General features: G+C 40.1%; 1 protein-coding gene across 13 annotated transcripts in view; it reads left to right on the top strand.

The window, feature by feature from the left end:
- The window catches only part of CDC14B (cell division cycle 14B), a 123,030-nt gene that overhangs the window by 75,310 nt on the left and 28,348 nt on the right, over positions 1-19,372 (top strand). For 12 of the 13 annotated variants that reach the window (XR_004264992.1, XR_004264991.1, XM_032266384.1 and 9 more), the window contains exons 6-9: positions 904-970; positions 3,654-3,716; positions 9,092-9,179; positions 9,475-9,705. Coding sequence is in view for 11 of the 13 variants with exons in the window: in XM_032266384.1 (XP_032122275.1) it covers positions 904-970; positions 3,654-3,716; positions 9,092-9,179; positions 9,475-9,705 (449 nt within the window). In the remaining 2 variants the exon portion in view is untranslated. The remainder of the gene's footprint in view (positions 1-903; positions 971-3,653; positions 3,717-9,091; positions 9,180-9,474; positions 9,706-19,372) is intronic. The other variant, XM_032266375.1, reaches the window with a different exon arrangement.

Raw genomic sequence — 19,372 nt, 5'->3', positions numbered from 1 at the left:
CTTATTGGTTTACACCTGTAATCTCAATACTTTGGGAGGCCAAGGTGAGAGGACTGCTTGAGGCCAGGAGTTTAAAACCAGCCTGGGCCACATAATGAGATTCCGTCTCTACCTTAACAAAAAAAAATTAACCGGGTGCAGTGGTACATGCCTGTGGTCCCTGCTACTAGGGAGGCTGAAGTGGGAGGATCACTTAAACCCAGGAGTTTGAGGCTGCAGTGAGCTGTGATTGCACCACTGCACCCCAACCTGGGCAACAGGACAAGACCTTATCTCTAAAAGAAAATTGGAAAAAAATCAGAAGTTATCCGGGTAAAAGTCCTAGATAGGAACAAAATGTTTATGACCTTCTACCAAGTATTTTAAATATGACCTTGATTTTTCAATATTTTTGTCCTACTTGGTTGGAGACACACACACACACACACACACACACACACACACACACACGATGCGTAATTAGACACATACACACATAATGTATATTACAGAATCAAAAAGCAGTCTTTCCCAATAACATTTTCATATGGTATTTTTCAGTTTAAAGAAAAAATTCAAATGCTTTGCCCTTTTAGGGGGAGAGGTAGGTTATTATTGATTTGTTGAATTCAAGAAGGTAGTGCAGCTATTAAGGCCAAAACTGATCCAGAATGAACATTTGAAATTTAGGAAGTGGTCATTATTGATCCAGGCCCATAAAACAGCACCTATTGGAATAGGTAGAAACTGCAGTGAAATTTATAATTTATTTATCTTTTATTTTAAAAAGTCAAAAGGCGAGACTTCTCTTTTTGATAATGATTCTGAGTATATGTTTGATTTTAAATTCTAGTCAGCTTTGTCTTAGGCAAGTATAATTGCAGAAAATTAACTGATCTGTATTTCATTACTTTTGGGTTTCAGAGATGCTGCCTATGGAAGCTGCAATTTCTACATTACGCTTCTTGACTGTTTTCATGCAGTAAAGAAGGTAAGTGACATGTAGGGTGCACCCAGTGTTGTGTTGGGGGGACTAACAAGTGGTCCAAGAAGACTAGGCCTTCTTCCCAAGATCTGTTTGGTAGCGTTTCTTCCAAGATGTATATGGTAACAGAGGTACTCCATTTCTCAACTAATGTTACGAGATCAAACCAGGAAACAGTTTATTCTGAATTTCTGAGTGCTTCTCTGTATGAGTTGGGGGAAAAGTCACTTAAGAAACAGGGAGAATCAGAGTTATGAAATTAGGTTCTAGATCCAGAATTGATTTTGAGTGTATTATGATCTAAAGGAACAAAAGTAAAGATGACTGGTTTACTGGTAAGTTCTCTTTGATTTGTGTATTCTATACACCTGATTCCCACCAATACCATTACAACAGACATAACACGGTAACTGTCCAACATTTCATTTTTGTATCATCAGGCATTCAGTTTCTAGTTCAACAGAATTTAAATGCCTCAATTGGTTTATTACACGGTTTTATATGAAATTAAGTAGGTCACTGCTGCTTTGTCAGACTATTTCCAAGTGATTCCTTGGGGTCTTAACCAGGGCTGCTGTGTTAATTCCAGGGGACACCCTGCATGTCACATTCTACCTGAACAGTGTCCCCTGGGGTTACACAGTGCAGCAAGTCCTGGTGTTAATGTCAGAACAGCACAAGAAACTAGAATGGTAAGTCAGTAGCCCATGGGTCAAATAAGCCTTTACAGCATCTCAAGTTTTCTGTAACTTGTGCTTTTATACCCAAAAGGAACCCAGGTTTACTTTCTTGTACGATGAAACCTGGTGGCTTGCCGGGAATTGTGACAGACATTTTATGACTTAAAATGAGAGGACTAATCAGCATACAAATTCAGAAACTAATTAGTATACTTTTTGCCTATATCAGTCAATGAGGTGTAGGAACATAATTTGTTTGGATTTGAGCCCAGTGACTGTGGGGTATGGAGCTGATTGGGGTAGTTACCATGGGCTCTGAGGCGGCTCCATGGGCCCTCAGCTTCGGTGGGTACAGGGCACTAGAGGAAAGGAGACCAAAGGGCAGCAGGTTGCAGCTGCAGCCCCTGCCAGATGGGCTCATGCAGGTAGGCACACTCATCTTTAAAAATAGAAAAGTAAAGCTTTAAGGGGTTTGGAAATGATCTGTTATACCATATAGCAGCTTCTATTGTTAGTTTTTGGCTTTTTGTTGTTGTTGAGTATTGTACCAAAGTCAATTAGCTGGTATGATAGGTCAAAGATTGCCCTTTTCATACTATATTTTGGGGTTTTTTAAATTAAATCTTTATTTTTTATGCATTGCTTGGCTAATTTTTCTATTTTTTTCTGGAGACAAGGTCTCACTATGTTGCCTAGGCTGGTCTGAAACTCGTGAGCTCAAGCGACCCAGTCACCTTGGCCTCCCAAAGTGCTGAGATTACAGTACCACTGCACCCAGCCACTATATTTAGTTTTATTTAAGGGTCACTAGTTTCTGATTTTCGGTGTAAACATATTTTATTTGTGACTGATTTTGAATATTACATATATGAAGAAACATGCATCAATGTAATTGTGTTTTCAGTGTGATCTATTTCCAATAAGATCACCTCTTGAAATTCAAAGGAAAATAGGAATTCCTTATAAACTAAGGACTTGTTTAAGGAATTTTTTGTAACTGTTTCATTCCATTAGGAATATCTCTAGTCCAAAATCATGAAATATATCGAATTCAAGGAAATAAATTTTGATTGACTTAGTCTTGGGATTAGTGTTTAAATACTAAATAAAATGAAGACCTTTTTAGTTGGTATTCTAGTCTTCTTATTTTATATTTGCAGTTCAGTACAAATATAAAATTTTTTTTGGAAAACTGGTTTACAAAAGCCCCCTCTTTGAACCAAGAATACCTGGGGATCAAAAATTCTTCCTTCCCTCCTGTTTGGCTCAGCGATCAGCAAGCTGGGAGGACATTTCTCAGAGGCTGCCAGCTCTGTTTGTCCTTGTCTCAGAAAATAGACACTGCTTATTTTGCCTAGCATACTGTGCCTGCTGTAACACAGAGTGAGGCTGTAGGATAGGGCAGAAAATGTTTTGTTTTATTCCTGTGGAAATAATAAATTTTTTTCCTAAAAATTTTTTATTTTAGTGTTGATGTCTGAGCTGTGTTTAGTTTAGTGAACGTTGATTCAAGACTGTTCAAAAGAATTTGAAAATGAAGATATGGAGGAAGTGTGAGGGCTTTGTTTGGGATAAAGTAGCCCATGGATTCTCTTCTCCTTCTTAATGATGTAGAGACCACTGAGTTGTACATTATATTTGAATCCTAAACTTCTAAGTGTTCAACCAGCGGTGGTGGTGGTCTGGTGAGTCAGTGGGATTACTTTAAGAGCATGATTATTTAACTATGCATGGATAGGATGATTGGTGAATGAAAATAAAAAAGTACATCTCACAAACAAAATCTAAACAAAACACAACAAACTCATTAAATATAGTTATAACTAATTCTAGGTAAGAGAAGCACTTAGAAGATGCCATCCAATTCCTTTGAAAGCTATTCAATGGAAAGTAATCTAATCATGACAGTTCTTTCTTGGGGTGCCCCTGATAGTTAGTACTCTGAAATTCAATAGGAAACTGTTTTCTTATTTGCATCCTTGTTCTTAAAAGCTTTCTTTGGATTTTAGGCAATGCAGTATGGCTTCCTTAATTTCAACTCATTTAACCTTGATGAATATGAACACTATGAAGTAAGTCTTCAAGGATCATATTTTCAACTCTTTCCCCCTCCCCCCCCGCTGCTTTATTGAGGGGAATAATTGACAAATAAAACTTATATATACTTAAGATGTACAAAGTAATGTTTTGAAATATGTATACACCATGAAATGATTACCTAATCAAGCTAGTTAGCATATTCATCACCTCACATAATTTAGTCTTCTGGTATGTGCGATGAGAATACCTGAGATGTACTCTTGCAGATTTCAGGCACACAGTACATACGTTAGATCTCCAGAATTTACTCATCCTCTGATGCTTTGTATTCTGACCACAATTTCTCTGCCTGTTTTTAATTTTTCTTTTTTTAAATTAAGAGACAGAGAGAGAGAGAGAGACCAAGTCGCTCTGTTACCTAGGCTGAAGTGCAGTGGTGTACATGGCTCACTGCAGCCTTGAACTTCTGGGCTCAAATGATCCTCTCTCCTCAGCCTTCCAAGTAACTGGAACCACAGGTGCATACCATCGTGCTAGCTAAGTTTTTTATCTTTATTTTTGTAGAGACAGGGTTTCACTTTGTTGTCCAGGCTAGACTTGAACTCCTGACCTCAAGCACTTCTCCTGCCTTGACCTCCCAAAGTGCTAGGATTACAGACATGTGCTACTGTGCACAGCCCTGTTTTTAGCTTTCTTATTTCACTTACAGAAGAAGCAATATTCTTGTTTTGTTTTATATGTGTATAGAGTGAAAAAAGGTCAAGTATTCATCTTTTTATCCCTATTTCTTCAGTCCCAATTCTTAGTGGGAATTTCTGTATTTAATGCACAATTCCAGAGTAAATGAGTGTGCCCCTGTGTGTTCTTTATACTGTTTGGTTTAAATGTATTTTAGTATTGCCGTACAGTGATTGACATGTTTATAAAAGCCTTAGCATAGAGTATGATGAGATGAATAGTCACTATACACCTAATTATCTCTGGAAAATATCTTTGTTTTTGCCATAACCGTCTTTGTCAGGACACTTCTGGTTGCAAGTTATAGAAAGTAAACACAAATAGCTTAAATAAAAAATGAAACATTTGCCAGGCACAGTGGCTCATGCTTGTAATCCTAGCTCTTTGGGAGGCTGTGGCAGTCAGATTGCCTGAGCTCAAGAGTTCGAGAACTAGCCTGGGCGACATGGTGAAACCCCATCTCTACTAAAATACAAAAAATTCACCAGGTGTGGTGGTGCACACCTGTAATCCTAGCTACTCAGGAGGCTGAGGGGGGAGAATTGCTTGAACCCATGAGGCAGAGGTTGCAGCGAGCCGAGATCACCCCTCTGCCCTCCAGTCTGGACAACCAGCCAGAGCAAGACCCTGTTTCAGATTTTCAAAGGGGGGTGGAATTTATTGGATTACATAAATTAAAAGTCCAGGAGCAGGTTTGGCTTTTAGCATGCCCCTTCAGGCGCTCAGACACTTACCAGAAATTGGACTTGAAACTAGTTTGTTCTCAGGCCAGCCCTCTCCAATAGTGATGAAGATGGCCACCAGTAGTTTTGATCTGCCATTTGGCAAAATGATCAGAAAAATGTAATCTTAGCTCCATCAGAAGGCCTGGGAATGCCTCTTACTGGCCTGACTTACACCATATGCCCATCTCTGCGTTGGCCTGTGTTCTTTGGCAGGGAAGGGCTAAGGAATACTCTGGCCAGTCTTTGTTCTCTGGCCATCCCAGGAGCCTGGGGCATGGGGTCAGCCCCATCAAACCAGTCAAACAAACAAAAAAAGTTGTCTAACAGTTTTATTTTTCTTTTTTTGAGACAGGGTCTTGCTCTATTGCCCAGGCTAGAGTGCAGTGGTGCCATCTTGGCTCACTGCAACCTCAACCTCCTGGGTTCAAGTGATCCTCCCACCTCAGCCTCCCAGTAGCTGGGACTACAGGCGCGTGCCACCATGCCCGGCTAATTTTTTTATTTTTTAATTTTTTGCAGAGATGGGGTTTCGCCATGTTGCCCAGGTTGGTCACAAAGTCCTGAGCTCAAGGGATCTGCCTGCCTCGGCCTCCCAAAGTGCTGGGATTATAGGTGTGAGCCACCGCCCCCAGCCACACAAAATTTTTTAAAAAGGTAGGACAGGGTCAGGAAAAGGTAAGCCAGGCAAAACCACAGGTGTGTTCTATGTTCCTTAACATAGTATGTATTTTTTTAAAGAATAAATAATTTGATTCTACAGCTTCATCCTCCATATTAGGGAATGAGTAAGATGCTGTGCTAAAGGCCTTTCCAGCCCAGGGTAGTTGTAGCCTCCTGTCTTCTTACCATCCTATAGTTACCTTGAGCAGACTTGCTCTCTAGCACTGGGGAGGCGATTCCTCAAACAACAGCACTTCATCTTGCGAATCCTCAGAGAACTCTTGTGCAATGTCTAAAGTAGATATTCTTTCAAACTCTTAGTGTAACTGAACTGTTTTTTTCGATTTTAGTTAATAATGACACTCAGTTGTTACTGTGATGCAGCAAAGATTAAGAGTACATTGCAGGGTTCATTAGGGCCAACCCTGTCTTTACTTCTCTGATAGCCCTCCACTTCTAAAGTATAACATAAGTTTAACTAGCATCTTAAACTTACGGAGTATAGCTAAATTATTAACACCATTTTTTGTGCTTGTCTTTAAAACACTAAACATTTGAAACAAGTTGCTTTCTCTAAGTAAGCAAAACTGCTAAAAACACTAGTTGGTATTTGTTCATTTTGTAGTGCTGTGATGCCCTTTTTTTTTTTTTCCTGGGCTAGGCTTGCCTTTTTTTTCTTAAATTTATTTATTTTACTTTAGGTGCATACTATATCTGGCATTTCTCCCCGTTTTCCCTCCCCTGCCCCCACCAACTGCCCCCAGTGTGTGATGCTTCTCTCCCTGAGTCCACGTGTTCTCATTGTTCGACACCCACCTAGAGTGAGAACATACAGTGTTTTGCTTTCTGTTTTTGTGTCAGTTTGCTGAGAATGATGGTTTCCAGATTCATCCAAGTCCCTACAAAGGACACGAACTCATCATTTTTTTTGCGGTGATGCCTTTGCGTGCTATTAATGCATAATATAGGCGCTAAGTAACTCCCCTCTGACTACTGTGGAGATTGGAGAGTCTGGGCTGAGGGAGTAGCAGGGACACACCACAAACGTTTTCACCTCCCTGAAGCTACGTGGTGACACAGCGAGCTGTTTAGGTTCCCAAACTCCAGTTTTGTACAGTCTATATTGTGTGTTTAGAAATTTGGGATTAGTGTCTTCCATTTTATGCAGTGTGCATTTTTTCCCTGTTTCAGCTCCTCCAAATTCAGGATGTATCTTAATTTATGGCATCAGCAATTCAGTAAAATCATTCCTGTTTAAACCTTTTTTTTTTTTTTTTTTTTTTTTTTTAAAAGAGATAGGGTCTCACTGTGTTGCCCAGGCTGGACTCAAATTCCTGGGCTTTAGTGATGCTCCCGCCTCAGCCCACCAAGTAGCTACAAGTGCGTGCCACCACACCCAGCTGCTTAGACATTTGTGTTATGGAACACGGGCTGACCAGTTCCCCTTGTTGATCATTAAGTCTGATAAACTAGTTTGAGGTTACCTGCCTGGTCCCTGTAGATATTCCAAGAAGCTCTGTTATTTCTTTTTTTTTTTTCCTTTTTTTTGAGATGGAGTCTTGCTCTGTCACCCAGGCTGGGGTGCAGTGGTGCAATCTCAGCTCTGCCTTCTGGGTTCAAAAGATTCTCCTGCTTCAGCCTCCTGAGTAGTTGGGATTACAGGCCAGCGCCACCATGCCTAGCTAATTTTTGTATTTTTAGTAGAGACTGTGTTTCGCCCCCTTGGTCAGGCTGGTCTCAAACTTCTGACCTCTTGATCCGCCCACCTCAGCCTCCCAAAGTACTGGGATTACAGGCATGAGCCACTGGGCCTGGCCAAAGCTCTGTCATTTCTTACTGATTTTTAGGTACACATAGAAACACCCCAGTGGCAAAGCTAATTTATCTGTTGTTGTTTTTAATCACGAGTTCTCTCCTCTCCACTATCAAGGCTCTTCTACTTCCTGTTAAGTCTCTGTTATCTTACGAGATAAATTTCTATTATTATTAAGAGGTACGTTTCTCTTGTTAAATTTGAACTGTATCTATGTTATAATAGTAAAGGTAACTTAATCCAAAGGACCTAATAACAGGAAGTAATGTGTCTTATATAGTATGTATGATGCATACATAGAATACATATCAGTTTGTATTCATTTTTTGTAGGGACATACTGTGGTCTCAGTATATTTGTAATTTTGAGTTTCCTGGTGGATTTAGTGAACTTTTTCTTTTTGAGGTGGAGTTTTACTCTTGTTGCCCAGGCTGGAGTGCAATGGCACGATCTCAGCTCACCACAACCTCCACCGCCCCAGGCTCAAGTGATTCTTCTGCCTCAGCCTCACAAATAAAGCTGGGATTACAGGCATGCACCACCACACCAGCTAATTTTGTATTTTTTAGTAAAGGCGGGGTTTCTCCATCTTGGTCAGGCTGGTCATGAACAGGTGAACTTATTTAATTGGTTGTCTTATTAAATAGAAAAATAGTGGAAAGATATGCCTCTATAAGTAGGTAAGTAAGTAAATAATGGGAAGCCAGAAACCTAAATAGATAGTTTTTCGCCGGGCGCGGTGGCTCAAGCCTGTAATCCCAGCACTTTGGGAGGCCGAGGCGGGTGGATCATGAGGTCAAGAGATCGAGACCATCCTGGTCAACACGGTGAAACCCCGTCTCTACTAAAACTACAAAAAATTAGCTGGGCATGGTGGCGCGTGCCTGTAATCCCAGCTACTCAGGAAGCTGAGGCAGGAGAATTGCCTGAACCCAGGAGGCGGAGGCTGCAGTGAGCCGAGATTGCGCCATTGCACTCCAACCTGGGTAACATGAGTGAAACTCCGTCTCAAAAAAAAAAAAAAAAAGATAGTTTTTCCCCCTTTGTTCGTGGAGTCAGGATTACTCATGTTGGAAACCAGTCATTCAGGAAAACAGGAAAGTTCTCAGATTCCTTATACTGGAAAAGTTTGCTTGCTTTCTTAATTAGCAGCAACTATAATGAGAATTGATTCAGATTAAATAACCAAGTAGTTAGTATATTTGTATGGCAGCAGTCAGTTCTGTATTCCAAGGATTGATACCCTAGCAATGAAACACCGTTAAAAGAAGGTGATTAGAACTAGGATATATATCCATTCCCTGGATATACTCATAGCAGGACAAATTTAGATTCCTGTCTCATGAGAATTTGTAAACAGCTTTTCTGCTAAAGCAAATGGATTTGAAGTCCTTCAGAGACTCAGTCTTGAGTAGAGAGGTTGTGGGGAGATCACGTTTAAAAATGAATTGTGCTGGCCTTCCCCTTGCAGAAAGCAGAAAATGGAGATTTAAATTGGATAATACCAGACCGATTTATTGCCTTCTGTGGACCTCATTCAAGATCCAGACTTGAAAGTGGTATGTGACATTATGGCATCAATCTCATTGTGTTATTCAAAGTATCTATCCATTATTTTCTTTTGAAAATGTTACACCAAGCTTGACCAAGTCTTATTTATTTAAACCTACTTGGTCATTTCAGTACATCATTCTGACTGGATTTTAACTTTCTTTTCATTTTGTTGTTTACAGTTACAATCAAATTGGAATTTAATTCCCAGTCCAGATACTGTTTCCACTCAATTACAGGTGAAACTATTAGCTGTTGTTTTCTTTATGTGTTTTACAAGATCTGGTACATTTCTTTATGTAGGTTACCACCAACATTCTCCCGATACTTATATTCAATATTTTAAGAATCACAATGTTACTACCATTATTCGTCTGAATAAAAGGATGTATGATGCCAAACGCTTTACGGATGCTGGCTTTGATCACCATGATCTTTTCTTTGCGGATGGCAGTACCCCTACTGATGCCATTGTTAAAGAATTTCTGGATATCTGTGAAAATGCTGAGGGTGCCATTGCAGTACATTGTAAAGGTATGTTTTTAGGGGAGGTTAAAGAATAGTATTAATGTCTGAGTATATGAATATGTAGAGACAGACCATATTTATTTAATGTGTCAGAACATGAAACTGTCTTTATTTTTACAGTGCCTTTAAACCTTTAATTGCCTATGAAAAGTATAGTAAATTATTTTCATAAGTAATTCTGCAAAGACTCAGCACATTGAAATGCATTTATTTATTCATCAGATGTTTATTGGGTGCATACTATATATAGTTAAATTCTAGCATACATCAATGAGTAGCATAGACTGTAAGAGCCTGTCTTTATGGAGACTATATTCTTTTTTTTTTCCCCCGAGACGGAGTTTCATTCTTGTTACCCAGGCTGGAGTGCAATGGCGCAATCTCAGCTCACCGCAACCTCCGCCTCCTGGGTTCAGGCAATTCTCCTGCCTCAGCCTCCTGAGTAGCTGGGATTACAGGCACGTGCCGCCATGCCCAGCTGATTTTTTGTATTTTTAGTAGAGACGGGGTTTCACCATGTTGACCAGGATGGTCTTGATGTCTTGACCTCATGATCCACCCGCCTCGGCCTCCCAAAGTGCTGGGATTACAGGCTTGAGCCACCGTGCCCGGCCTGGAGACTATATTCTTAACAAGTTCCTCTGTTTTCAGCAATTATACAGTACCTGACACTTAATAGACCTTTTTCAGTAAATGAACAACTGTATAATATCACATGGTATGTATGTAGTAGGATTTATTTAACTTTCTTCTTTTGTTAGATAGTTAATTAGGAAACAAGGAATATAGTTTAGATACAAAAATCCAATATTGAAAAAAAGCTCAGCAAGCCCTGGGGAAAGGGAGAGACTCATCTCTAGAGTTACTGCTGTATTTGTAGTTTTAAATATAATGGCAAACCATAATGCTCACATGTTCAGTTTTTATTGACGAATCACAAGGCATACAAAGAAACAGGAAAGTCTAGCCTATTCAAAGGGAAGAAATAAATCCAGGCCAGGCACAGTGGCTCACGCCTGTAATCCCAGCACTTTGTCATCAAGGTGGGCAGATCAACTGAGGTCAGGAGTTTGAGACCAGCCTGGCCAACATGGTGAAACCCCATCAACAAAAAAATTAGCCAGTATGGTGACAGATGCCTATAATCCCAGTTACTCGGGAGGCTGAGGCATGAGAATCACTTGAACCTTGGGAGATGGAGGTTGCAGTGAGCCAAGATAGCACCACTGCACTCCAGACTTGGTGACAGACAGAAAACAAAAAAAAAAAGGAAGAAGAAGAAGTAATCCACACAAGCTGTCCCTGAGAAAGAATAGGTTGTGTACTTAGTAGGCAAAAAATTTTAAATAACCATCTTAAAGATGCCCAGAGAGTTAAAAGAAAATGTTGGAAAAGTCAAGGAAACGATCTATGAACAAAATGCTAATATCAGTTATAAAAAGATAGAATACATAAAGGGAACCAAAAAGAAATTCTGGAAATGAAATATACCATAACTGAGATGAAAATTTCACCGGAGGGATTCAAAAGCATATTTGAGCAGGCAGAAAAATTGAGTGTGAAGCTGGAACTATTAAAAAATTAGCAAGTCTGGGGAACAGAAATAATAAAGATTATAAGAGAAATGAATAGACCCTAAGGGACCTCTGAGTCACAGCCAAGTAGCCCAAGATACAGATCCTGGGAGTTCCAGAAGGAGAAGAGAAGTGAAGGAGCAGACAGATGATTTGGCTGAAAACTCCCCACATTTGCTGAACAGCATGTATATTCATACCCAATTCGCTCAACAAATTCCAAGCAGGATAAACTCACAGACCCACGTGAACATGCGTTATAATCAGGCGATAACGCTGGAGACAGACTCTGGAAAGCAGCAGGAGAGAAGTGACTCACTGCATACAGGGGATACCACTGAGATTGTCAGCAGATCTCTCTTCGGAAACTTTCGAGGCCAGAGGGCATGGGTTGATATATTCAAAATGCATAAGTGGGGAAAACCTGTTAAGAATTCTACATCTGGCAAAATTCCTTCAAAAATAATGGAGAAATTAACACTTTTCCAGGCAATCAATGGCAAATACATGGAGCATTATAAAAGCTAATATTATTGTAACAAGATAATTTGTAAAATATTATTACTGTAACTTACAATTATTATAACTTGCAAAGAAGAAATAGAAAATCGAAATAGTCCCCTAACTAGTGAAGGATTAAGTAATCCAAAACTTGACAACGCAAAACCTTGGGCATGATAGCATCATCAGTAAATTCTACGAAACACTTAAAAGGGAGTTTTTAATCACTAGATCTGACCTGCAAGAAATGCTCAGGGGAGTATTTTAGGTTGAAATGAAAGCACGGCAGACAGTAAGACACAACCATTTGAGAAGAGGAAGTAAAGATTTCTGATAAAAGCAAATACATCAACCATTATAAAAGCTAGTATTATTGTAACTTAAGATAATTTGTAAAATACTATTACTGTAACTTGTAATTATTGTAACTTACAAATATAATATGTAAATTATAATTTATAATTTGCAGTTTGTAAGTAGTATGTTAATTATTTTAATTTGTAAAATAGAGTATAGAGAACCAATACAGAAAATCAACAAAACCAAGGGTTGGTTCTTTAAGAAGATTAACAAATGATAAACCTTTGGCTAGAATGATGAAGTAAAAAAGGAAGAAGACTCTGATTACTAAAATTAGAAATGAAAATGGCATCACTACTCATACTACAGAAATAAAAATGATCAGTACTGGGAACAATTATAGGACAATGAATTGGAATAATCTACACGAAATGGACAAATTCCTAGAAAAACAAAACATACCAGAACTAAATCACGAAGAAATAGAAAATCTGAACAGACCCCTAACTATTAAGGAGGTTAAGTAATCCAAAACCTCCAGAGATAGCAAAACCTTGGACATGGTAACATCACCAGTAAATTCTATGAAACACTTAAAAGACTAAAACCAGTCCTCCTCAAACTCTTCCAAAAATTTGAGGAAAAAGGAACACTTTCTAACTCAGTAAGGCCAGCATTACCCTGATACCAAAAACAAAGACACTGTAAGAAAACTATAGGCCAGTATCCCTTAATGAACATCGATGCAAAAATCTTGAACAAAATACTAGCCAATGGAAGTCAGCAGCACATTTAAAAGTATTGTGTACCAATACCAAGTGGGATTTAGCCCATGATTACAGGAGGAGTGGTTCAACATATGAAAATCAATCAATGTAATACACCACATTGAGGACAAAAACCACACAATCATCTCAGTTGCACAAAAAGCATTTGACGAATGTCAGTACCCTTCTGTGGTAAAAACACCGTACAAATTACGTGTAGAAGAAGAGTACCTCAACATAAGAACCATACACGAAAAGTCCACAGCTAACATCCTACTCAGTGGTCAAAGACTGAAAGCTTTTTCTCCAAGCTCAGGAAGAAGACAAAGATGCTTGGCTTTGTAGCTTCTATTTAACATGGCAATGGAAGTTCTAGCCAGAGCAAGTAAGCAAAAAAAGAAAAGACATTGAAACTGGACAGGAAGAAGTAAAATTATCTGTTTGCAGATGATATGACTTATATGTATTATAGAAAACGTCGGGTCGGCCACAGTGGCTTATGCCTGTAATCTTAGCACTTTGGGAGGTGGCTCACGCCTGTAATTTTGTCCATTTCATGTAATCCTAGCACCAACGCCGGTGGATTGCCTAAGCTCGGGGTTGAGACCAGCCAGGGCAACATAGCGTAACCCCATCTCTACTAAAGTACCAAAAAAAAAAAAAATTAGCCAGGCATGGCAGTGTGTGTTTGTAGTCCCAGCTACTCAGGAGGCTGAGGCAGGTTAATTGCTTAAACCTGGGAGGTGGAGGTCGCAGTGAGCCAAGATCGCACCACTGCACTGTAGCCTGGGTGACAGAATGAGACTCCATCTCCAAAAAGAAAAAAATGAAAACCCTGGAGATTACACACACACCCCTCAGCCCCTGCTAGAATTAATAAATGAGTTCAGCAAAGTAGCCGGGTACAAAATCAACAGGCAAAAATCACTTGTATATATGCCCTCACAATGAAAATCATATTGATAAAAAAAACTAAGAATACAATTTCATTTATAGTAGCAAATATTGGGTAATTAACCAAGGAGATGAAAGAATTGTATAAACATTTTTGTGAGAAATTAAAGAAGATATAATTAAATGTAATGATATCACATTTGTGGATTGGGTGACTTAATATTGTTAACATGTCAGTATTGCCCAAAGAGATATAGAGATTCAGTGCAAGCCTGTGAAAATTCCAACATTTCTTGCAAAAATAGAAAAATTATTCTGAAATTCATTTGGAATCTCAAGGGATGCCAAATGACCAAAACAATCTTGAAAAAGAATAAAAAGGTTGAAGGACTCACTTCGTGGTTTCAAAACTTGATACAGGCTGGGCATGGTAGCTCAACACATGTAATCCCAGTACTTTAGGAGGCTGAGGCAGGAGGATTGCTTGAGCCCAGGAGTTTAAGAGCGCCCTGGACAACATGGCAAAACCCCATTTCTACTAAAAAATACAAAAATTAACTGGGTGTGGTGATGTGCACCCATAGCCCCAGCTACTCAGGAATCTGAGGTGGGAGGATTTCTTGAACCTGGGAGCTCAAGGCTGCCATGAGCCATGATTGTGCCACTGCACTCCAGCCTGGGCAACATAGCAAGACCCTGTCTCAAAAAAAAAAAAAGTCTTAATACAAAGTTACATCAATCAAGATATTGTGGTACTGGCATAAAGACAGATATATAGACCAGTGAAATAGAATAGAGAGCTTAGAAATAAATCCTTGTGCGTATGGTCAAATGATATTCAAGAAGGGTACAGAAACCACTCAATGGGGAAAGGACAGCCTTTTCTTTTTTCTTTTCTTTTCTTTTTTTTTTTTTTTTTTTACGGCGTTTCCCTCTTGCTACTCAGGCTGGGGAGCAATGGCGCGATCTCGGCTCACTGCAACCTCCGTCTCCTGGGTTCAAGCAATTCTCCTGCCTCAGCCTCCTGAGTAGCTGGGACTACAGGCACACGCCAGCATGCCCAGCTAAGTTTTGTATTTTTAGTAGAGACGGAGTTTCACCTTGTTGACCAGGATGGTCTCGATCTATTGACCTTGTGATCCACCCGCCTCAGCTTCCCAAAGTGCTGGGATTACAGGCGTGAGCCACGGCACCCGGCCAAGAATAGCCTTTTCAACAAATGGTACTGCTGGGAAAACCTGATGTCCGCATGTGAAAGAATGAAATTGGACCCTTACATAACACCATATACAAAAAGTAACTCAAAATGAATCAAGGACCTAAATATAGGACCTAAAACTATAAAACTCTTAGAAGAAAACAGGGTGAAAACATCATGACATTAGATTTGGCAGTAGTATGACACCAAAGGCACTGACAATAAAAGAACAAACAAATTGGACTATAGAAAACTTGTAAACTTTTGTGCATCAAAGTATACTATCAGCAGAGAAACAAGGTAACCCCTGAATTGGGAGAAAATCTTTGCAAATCACATCTGATGAGGGATTAATATCCAGAAGATATAGAGAAAACTCCTAACAACAACAAAACCCAGTTAACAATGGGAAAAGGACTTGAATAGACATTTTTCCAAAGAGATAAAATGGCCAATAAGCACATGAAAGGTTCTCAGTATTACTGACTTACAGGGAAAGTCAAATGACAACCACAATGAGATGCCGCTTTACACCCATTGGGATGGCTGTTATTTAAAAGAACAAAGCCACCACGACCAGAACAAGTGTTGGTGAAAATCTGGAGGAATTAGAACCCTTGTGTACTGCTACTGGGAATACAAAACAATGCAGCTGCTTCAAAAAATGGTGTGTCAGTTCCTGAAAAACTTAAAATTACGTGATTCAGCAGTTCTACCTCTGGTCGTATGCCCAGAAGGAATTGACAGCAGGGATATAACAGATAGTGTTAAAACCATGTTTATAGTAGCATTATTCTTTTCTCTTTTTCTTTTCTTTTTTTTGAGATGACGTTTCACTCTTATTGCTTAGGCTGGAGTGCGGTGATGCAATCTCAGCTCACAGCAACCTCCACCTCCTGGGTTCAAATGATTCTCCTGCCTCAGCCTCCAGAGTAGGTGGGATGACAGCACGTGTTACCACGCCCAGCTAATTTTTGTATTTTTAGTAGAGACATGGTTTTACCATGTTGGTCAGGCTGGTCTTGAACTCCCAACCTCAAGTAGTCCACCTGCCTCGGCCTCCCAAACTGCCAGTATTATAGGTATGAGCCACCATGCCCGGCGAGCGGCATTATTCTTAGCCAAAATGTAGACGCAATCCAGATGTCAGCAGAGGAAGGCTAAAGTAATGGCTAACAGAATATTATGCATTCTTAGAAATGAAGAAAATTCTGACACATGTGCTGCAACATGGATGAACCTTAAAGATATTATGGCAGCTTAGGTCTGCTAGTCAGAAAAGGACAGGTATCGTATGATTCCACTTGTATGAGATGCTTGGAGTAAGTGAAAGTAAAATGGTGCTTGCCAGGGCCTGAGAGGAGGCGGGGATTGGTATTGTTTAACGGGTCCAGAGTTTCCATTTTGCAAGATGAAATATGTTCTGAAGATGGTTGGTGGTAATATTTATACAACAGTGTGAATGCACTTAATGCTACTGAACTGTACATATAAAAAATGGTTAAAGTGACATTCAGAAACTGACACTAACGAATGTAAGTTTCGGAATTAACTGATACAGAATTTAAAATAACTGTCTTAAACGTGTTCAGTGAGCTAAAAGAGAATTCAGACAACTAAATGAAATCAGGAAAACGATACATGAAGAAAAATGATAAATTTTATGTTATATATATTTTACTCCAATTTTTAAAGATAATTGAAACAGTCCAACATTGATTATTTCATGTTTTAATTATAAAAAGCACTTGATCTGGACGTGGTGGCTCACACCTGTAATCCCAGCACTTTGGAAGATGGAGGCAGGTGGATCACGAGGTCAGGAGATTGAGACCATCCCAGCTAACACAATGAAACCCCATCTCTACCAAAAATACAAAAAGTTAGCCAGGCATGGTGGCACACATCTGTAGTCCCAGCTACTTGGTAGGCTGAGGCAGGAAAATCACTTGAACCCATGTGGCGGAGGTTGCAGTGAGTCGAGATCCCGCCATCACACTCCAGCCTTGGCTACAGAGTGAGACTCCATCTCAAAAAAAAAAAAAAAAAAGCAGTTGGAGTTATTCTTTACTAGGGTCCTTTTGCACCCAACCCCACCACACACCCAACATCTGGCAATGAGTGAAGACCTTTTTTGGGGGTTGGGTACTACTGGCATCTGTGGGTAGAGATCAGGGATGCTGCTAAACATCCTACAGTGCACAGGACAGCCCCCCACTGTGAAGAATTGTCCAGCCTCAAATGTCATTTCTGCCGAAGCTGAGATACCCTGAAATAGAATGATGACCAACTAAAAGCCTAGAGAGGACTTTCTACGATTACATCTTTGTTTAGGGAAGAAAAATTATGACAGTATGAAAATTGGGTTGTACAGTGAAAATTGAGATTCATTAAGAGGTATATTAATCTGCTGGGGCATATCACCAACTGGGTGCCTTAAACAACAGAAAGAAGTTCATTCTCTCACAGCTCTGGAGGCTGGAAGTTCAAGGTCAAAGCACCAGCAGGGTTGTTTTCTGGGGAGGCCTCTCTCCTTGGCTTGCAGATGGCTGCCATCTCTGAGTCCTCTCGTGGTTTGTCCTCTGTGTGCACTTAGTCCTGCCGTCTCTTTCTTTTCTTAGAAGTACACCAGTCCTGTTGGATTAGGGCCCTACTCTGTGACCTTACTTATTTCTGTAAAGGCCTAATCTCCAAATACAGTTGTCTTGGGAGTTAGAACAACATACGGATTTGGGGTGCGGGAGGACACAATTCAGTTCATTGTATTCTGCCCTATGACCCCCAACAAATTTATGTCTCTTCACTTCAAAAATGCATTCACTGTATCTCAACAGCTCTGAAAGTCTCAACTCATTCCAGCATGAACTCCAAGTTCGGAGTCTCATCTAAATAGCATCAACACAAGTATAGGGGAGACTTGAGGTGTGATCCATCCTGACACAATTCCTCCCAGCTGTGATGGTACGGGCATAGGATAGACATTCCCATTTCAAAAGGGAGAAACCAGAAGAAAGAAGTTACAGCTTCTACGCAAGTCCAAAACGTAGCCAGGCAAATACCATTACCTCTTAAGGCTAAAGAATCATCCTCTTTGGCCCCACACTCTTCCCTCTAGTCCCTCTAGGGTGGCGGCTTTGCCCCTGAGGGCTGTGGCCAGAGGCAGCTGGCTTCACCGTAGCTAATAAAAGAGGCCCTACCCTGTGAAATCAAGGAGTAGACATGCTTGCCCTGAACTTATATACTGTGTCTTGGTGGCAGTGGCAGCACTGACGGTCACTGAATTGCCCTTGGGGTCATCCTTTTCTTGAAGGACTAAGAACGTTTACACCCAGGTAGCTCTGCTGTCAGAAGTCCAAAAGTCTTACTTTATTTTATTCCATGTCCATCCCCTTTACTCCAACCTGCCAGTGTCTCTGCTGGAATAATCCTGTCTCTCTTCCCGGGCTTTTGCTGAGATGGCAGTTTTTCTCTCTGTAACATGCTTTCTCATTTTTGGCAATAGGGATAGCCTGAGAATTTTCTGACTCTAGTTCCTGATTCCCTGTTACTTAACAATTTTTTCTTTAACTCATCTTTCTTTTTTTGCATTTTACTGTAACCAATAAGGAGATACCAGATTGTGTCTTCAACACTTTCCTTACAAATCTCCTCTGCTAAATATCCAAGGTTGTCACTCAAAAAACTACTTCTCCATTTCTATGTAGTTGTTACAGTGACACCCACCTCATGATCCAAATCTGTACTATTTAGGGTTTTCCAGAAAAAACCAGTAGCATGCTTTTTCATATGTGGGATATTTATTAAAAGGAATTGGTTCATGCAAGTATGGATTCTGGTGAGTTTAAAATATGCAGTGTGGGCCAGCAGCCTGGAGACTCGGGAAAGCTGATGGTGCAGATGAAAGCCAGAGGCAGTGTCTTGCTCAGGAAAGTCAGTACTTTTGTTCTGCCCAGGTTTTTAGCTGATTGGATGAGGCCCAGCACATTATAGAGGGCACTGTGTTTACTGAAATCTCACCAACTTAAATGATAGTCTCCAAAGATTCATTCTAGATTGACACATAAAATTAACCATCACCAGAGGTAATGATAATAGTCTAGATAAGGCAGGCCAGCAATCAACAGAGTTTTTAAAAAATCTGAGTGAAATGGATATAACAGACTAGAAAATATAATTGGATGTGGGAATTAGTGCAAAACTGCAAGACTTTGCTTCTGCAAAGATGGTGGTACCAGTTTTTCTAAAATGCCCAGGGCAGAAGACACTGCTTTTACTGAGATCATTGCTTAAAAAGGGATTCTCCACCTTGGCAACACGTTGAATCATCTGGAGGATTTTAGGAATCTCTGTGTCCAAGCTGTGCTGCACACCAGTTAAATCTAAATTCTGTGTGTAAGGCCGGCTGGGTGGCTCTAGCCTGTAATCTCAGCATTTTGGGA

Source organism: Sapajus apella, unplaced genomic scaffold, assembly GCF_009761245.1.
Source record: "Sapajus apella isolate SASKATOON/1434 unplaced genomic scaffold, GSC_monkey_1.0 scaffold158, whole genome shotgun sequence".
Classification (NCBI taxonomy): domain Eukaryota; kingdom Metazoa; phylum Chordata; class Mammalia; order Primates; family Cebidae; genus Sapajus; species Sapajus apella.
This window is presented reverse-complemented; position numbering and strand designations above follow the sequence as displayed.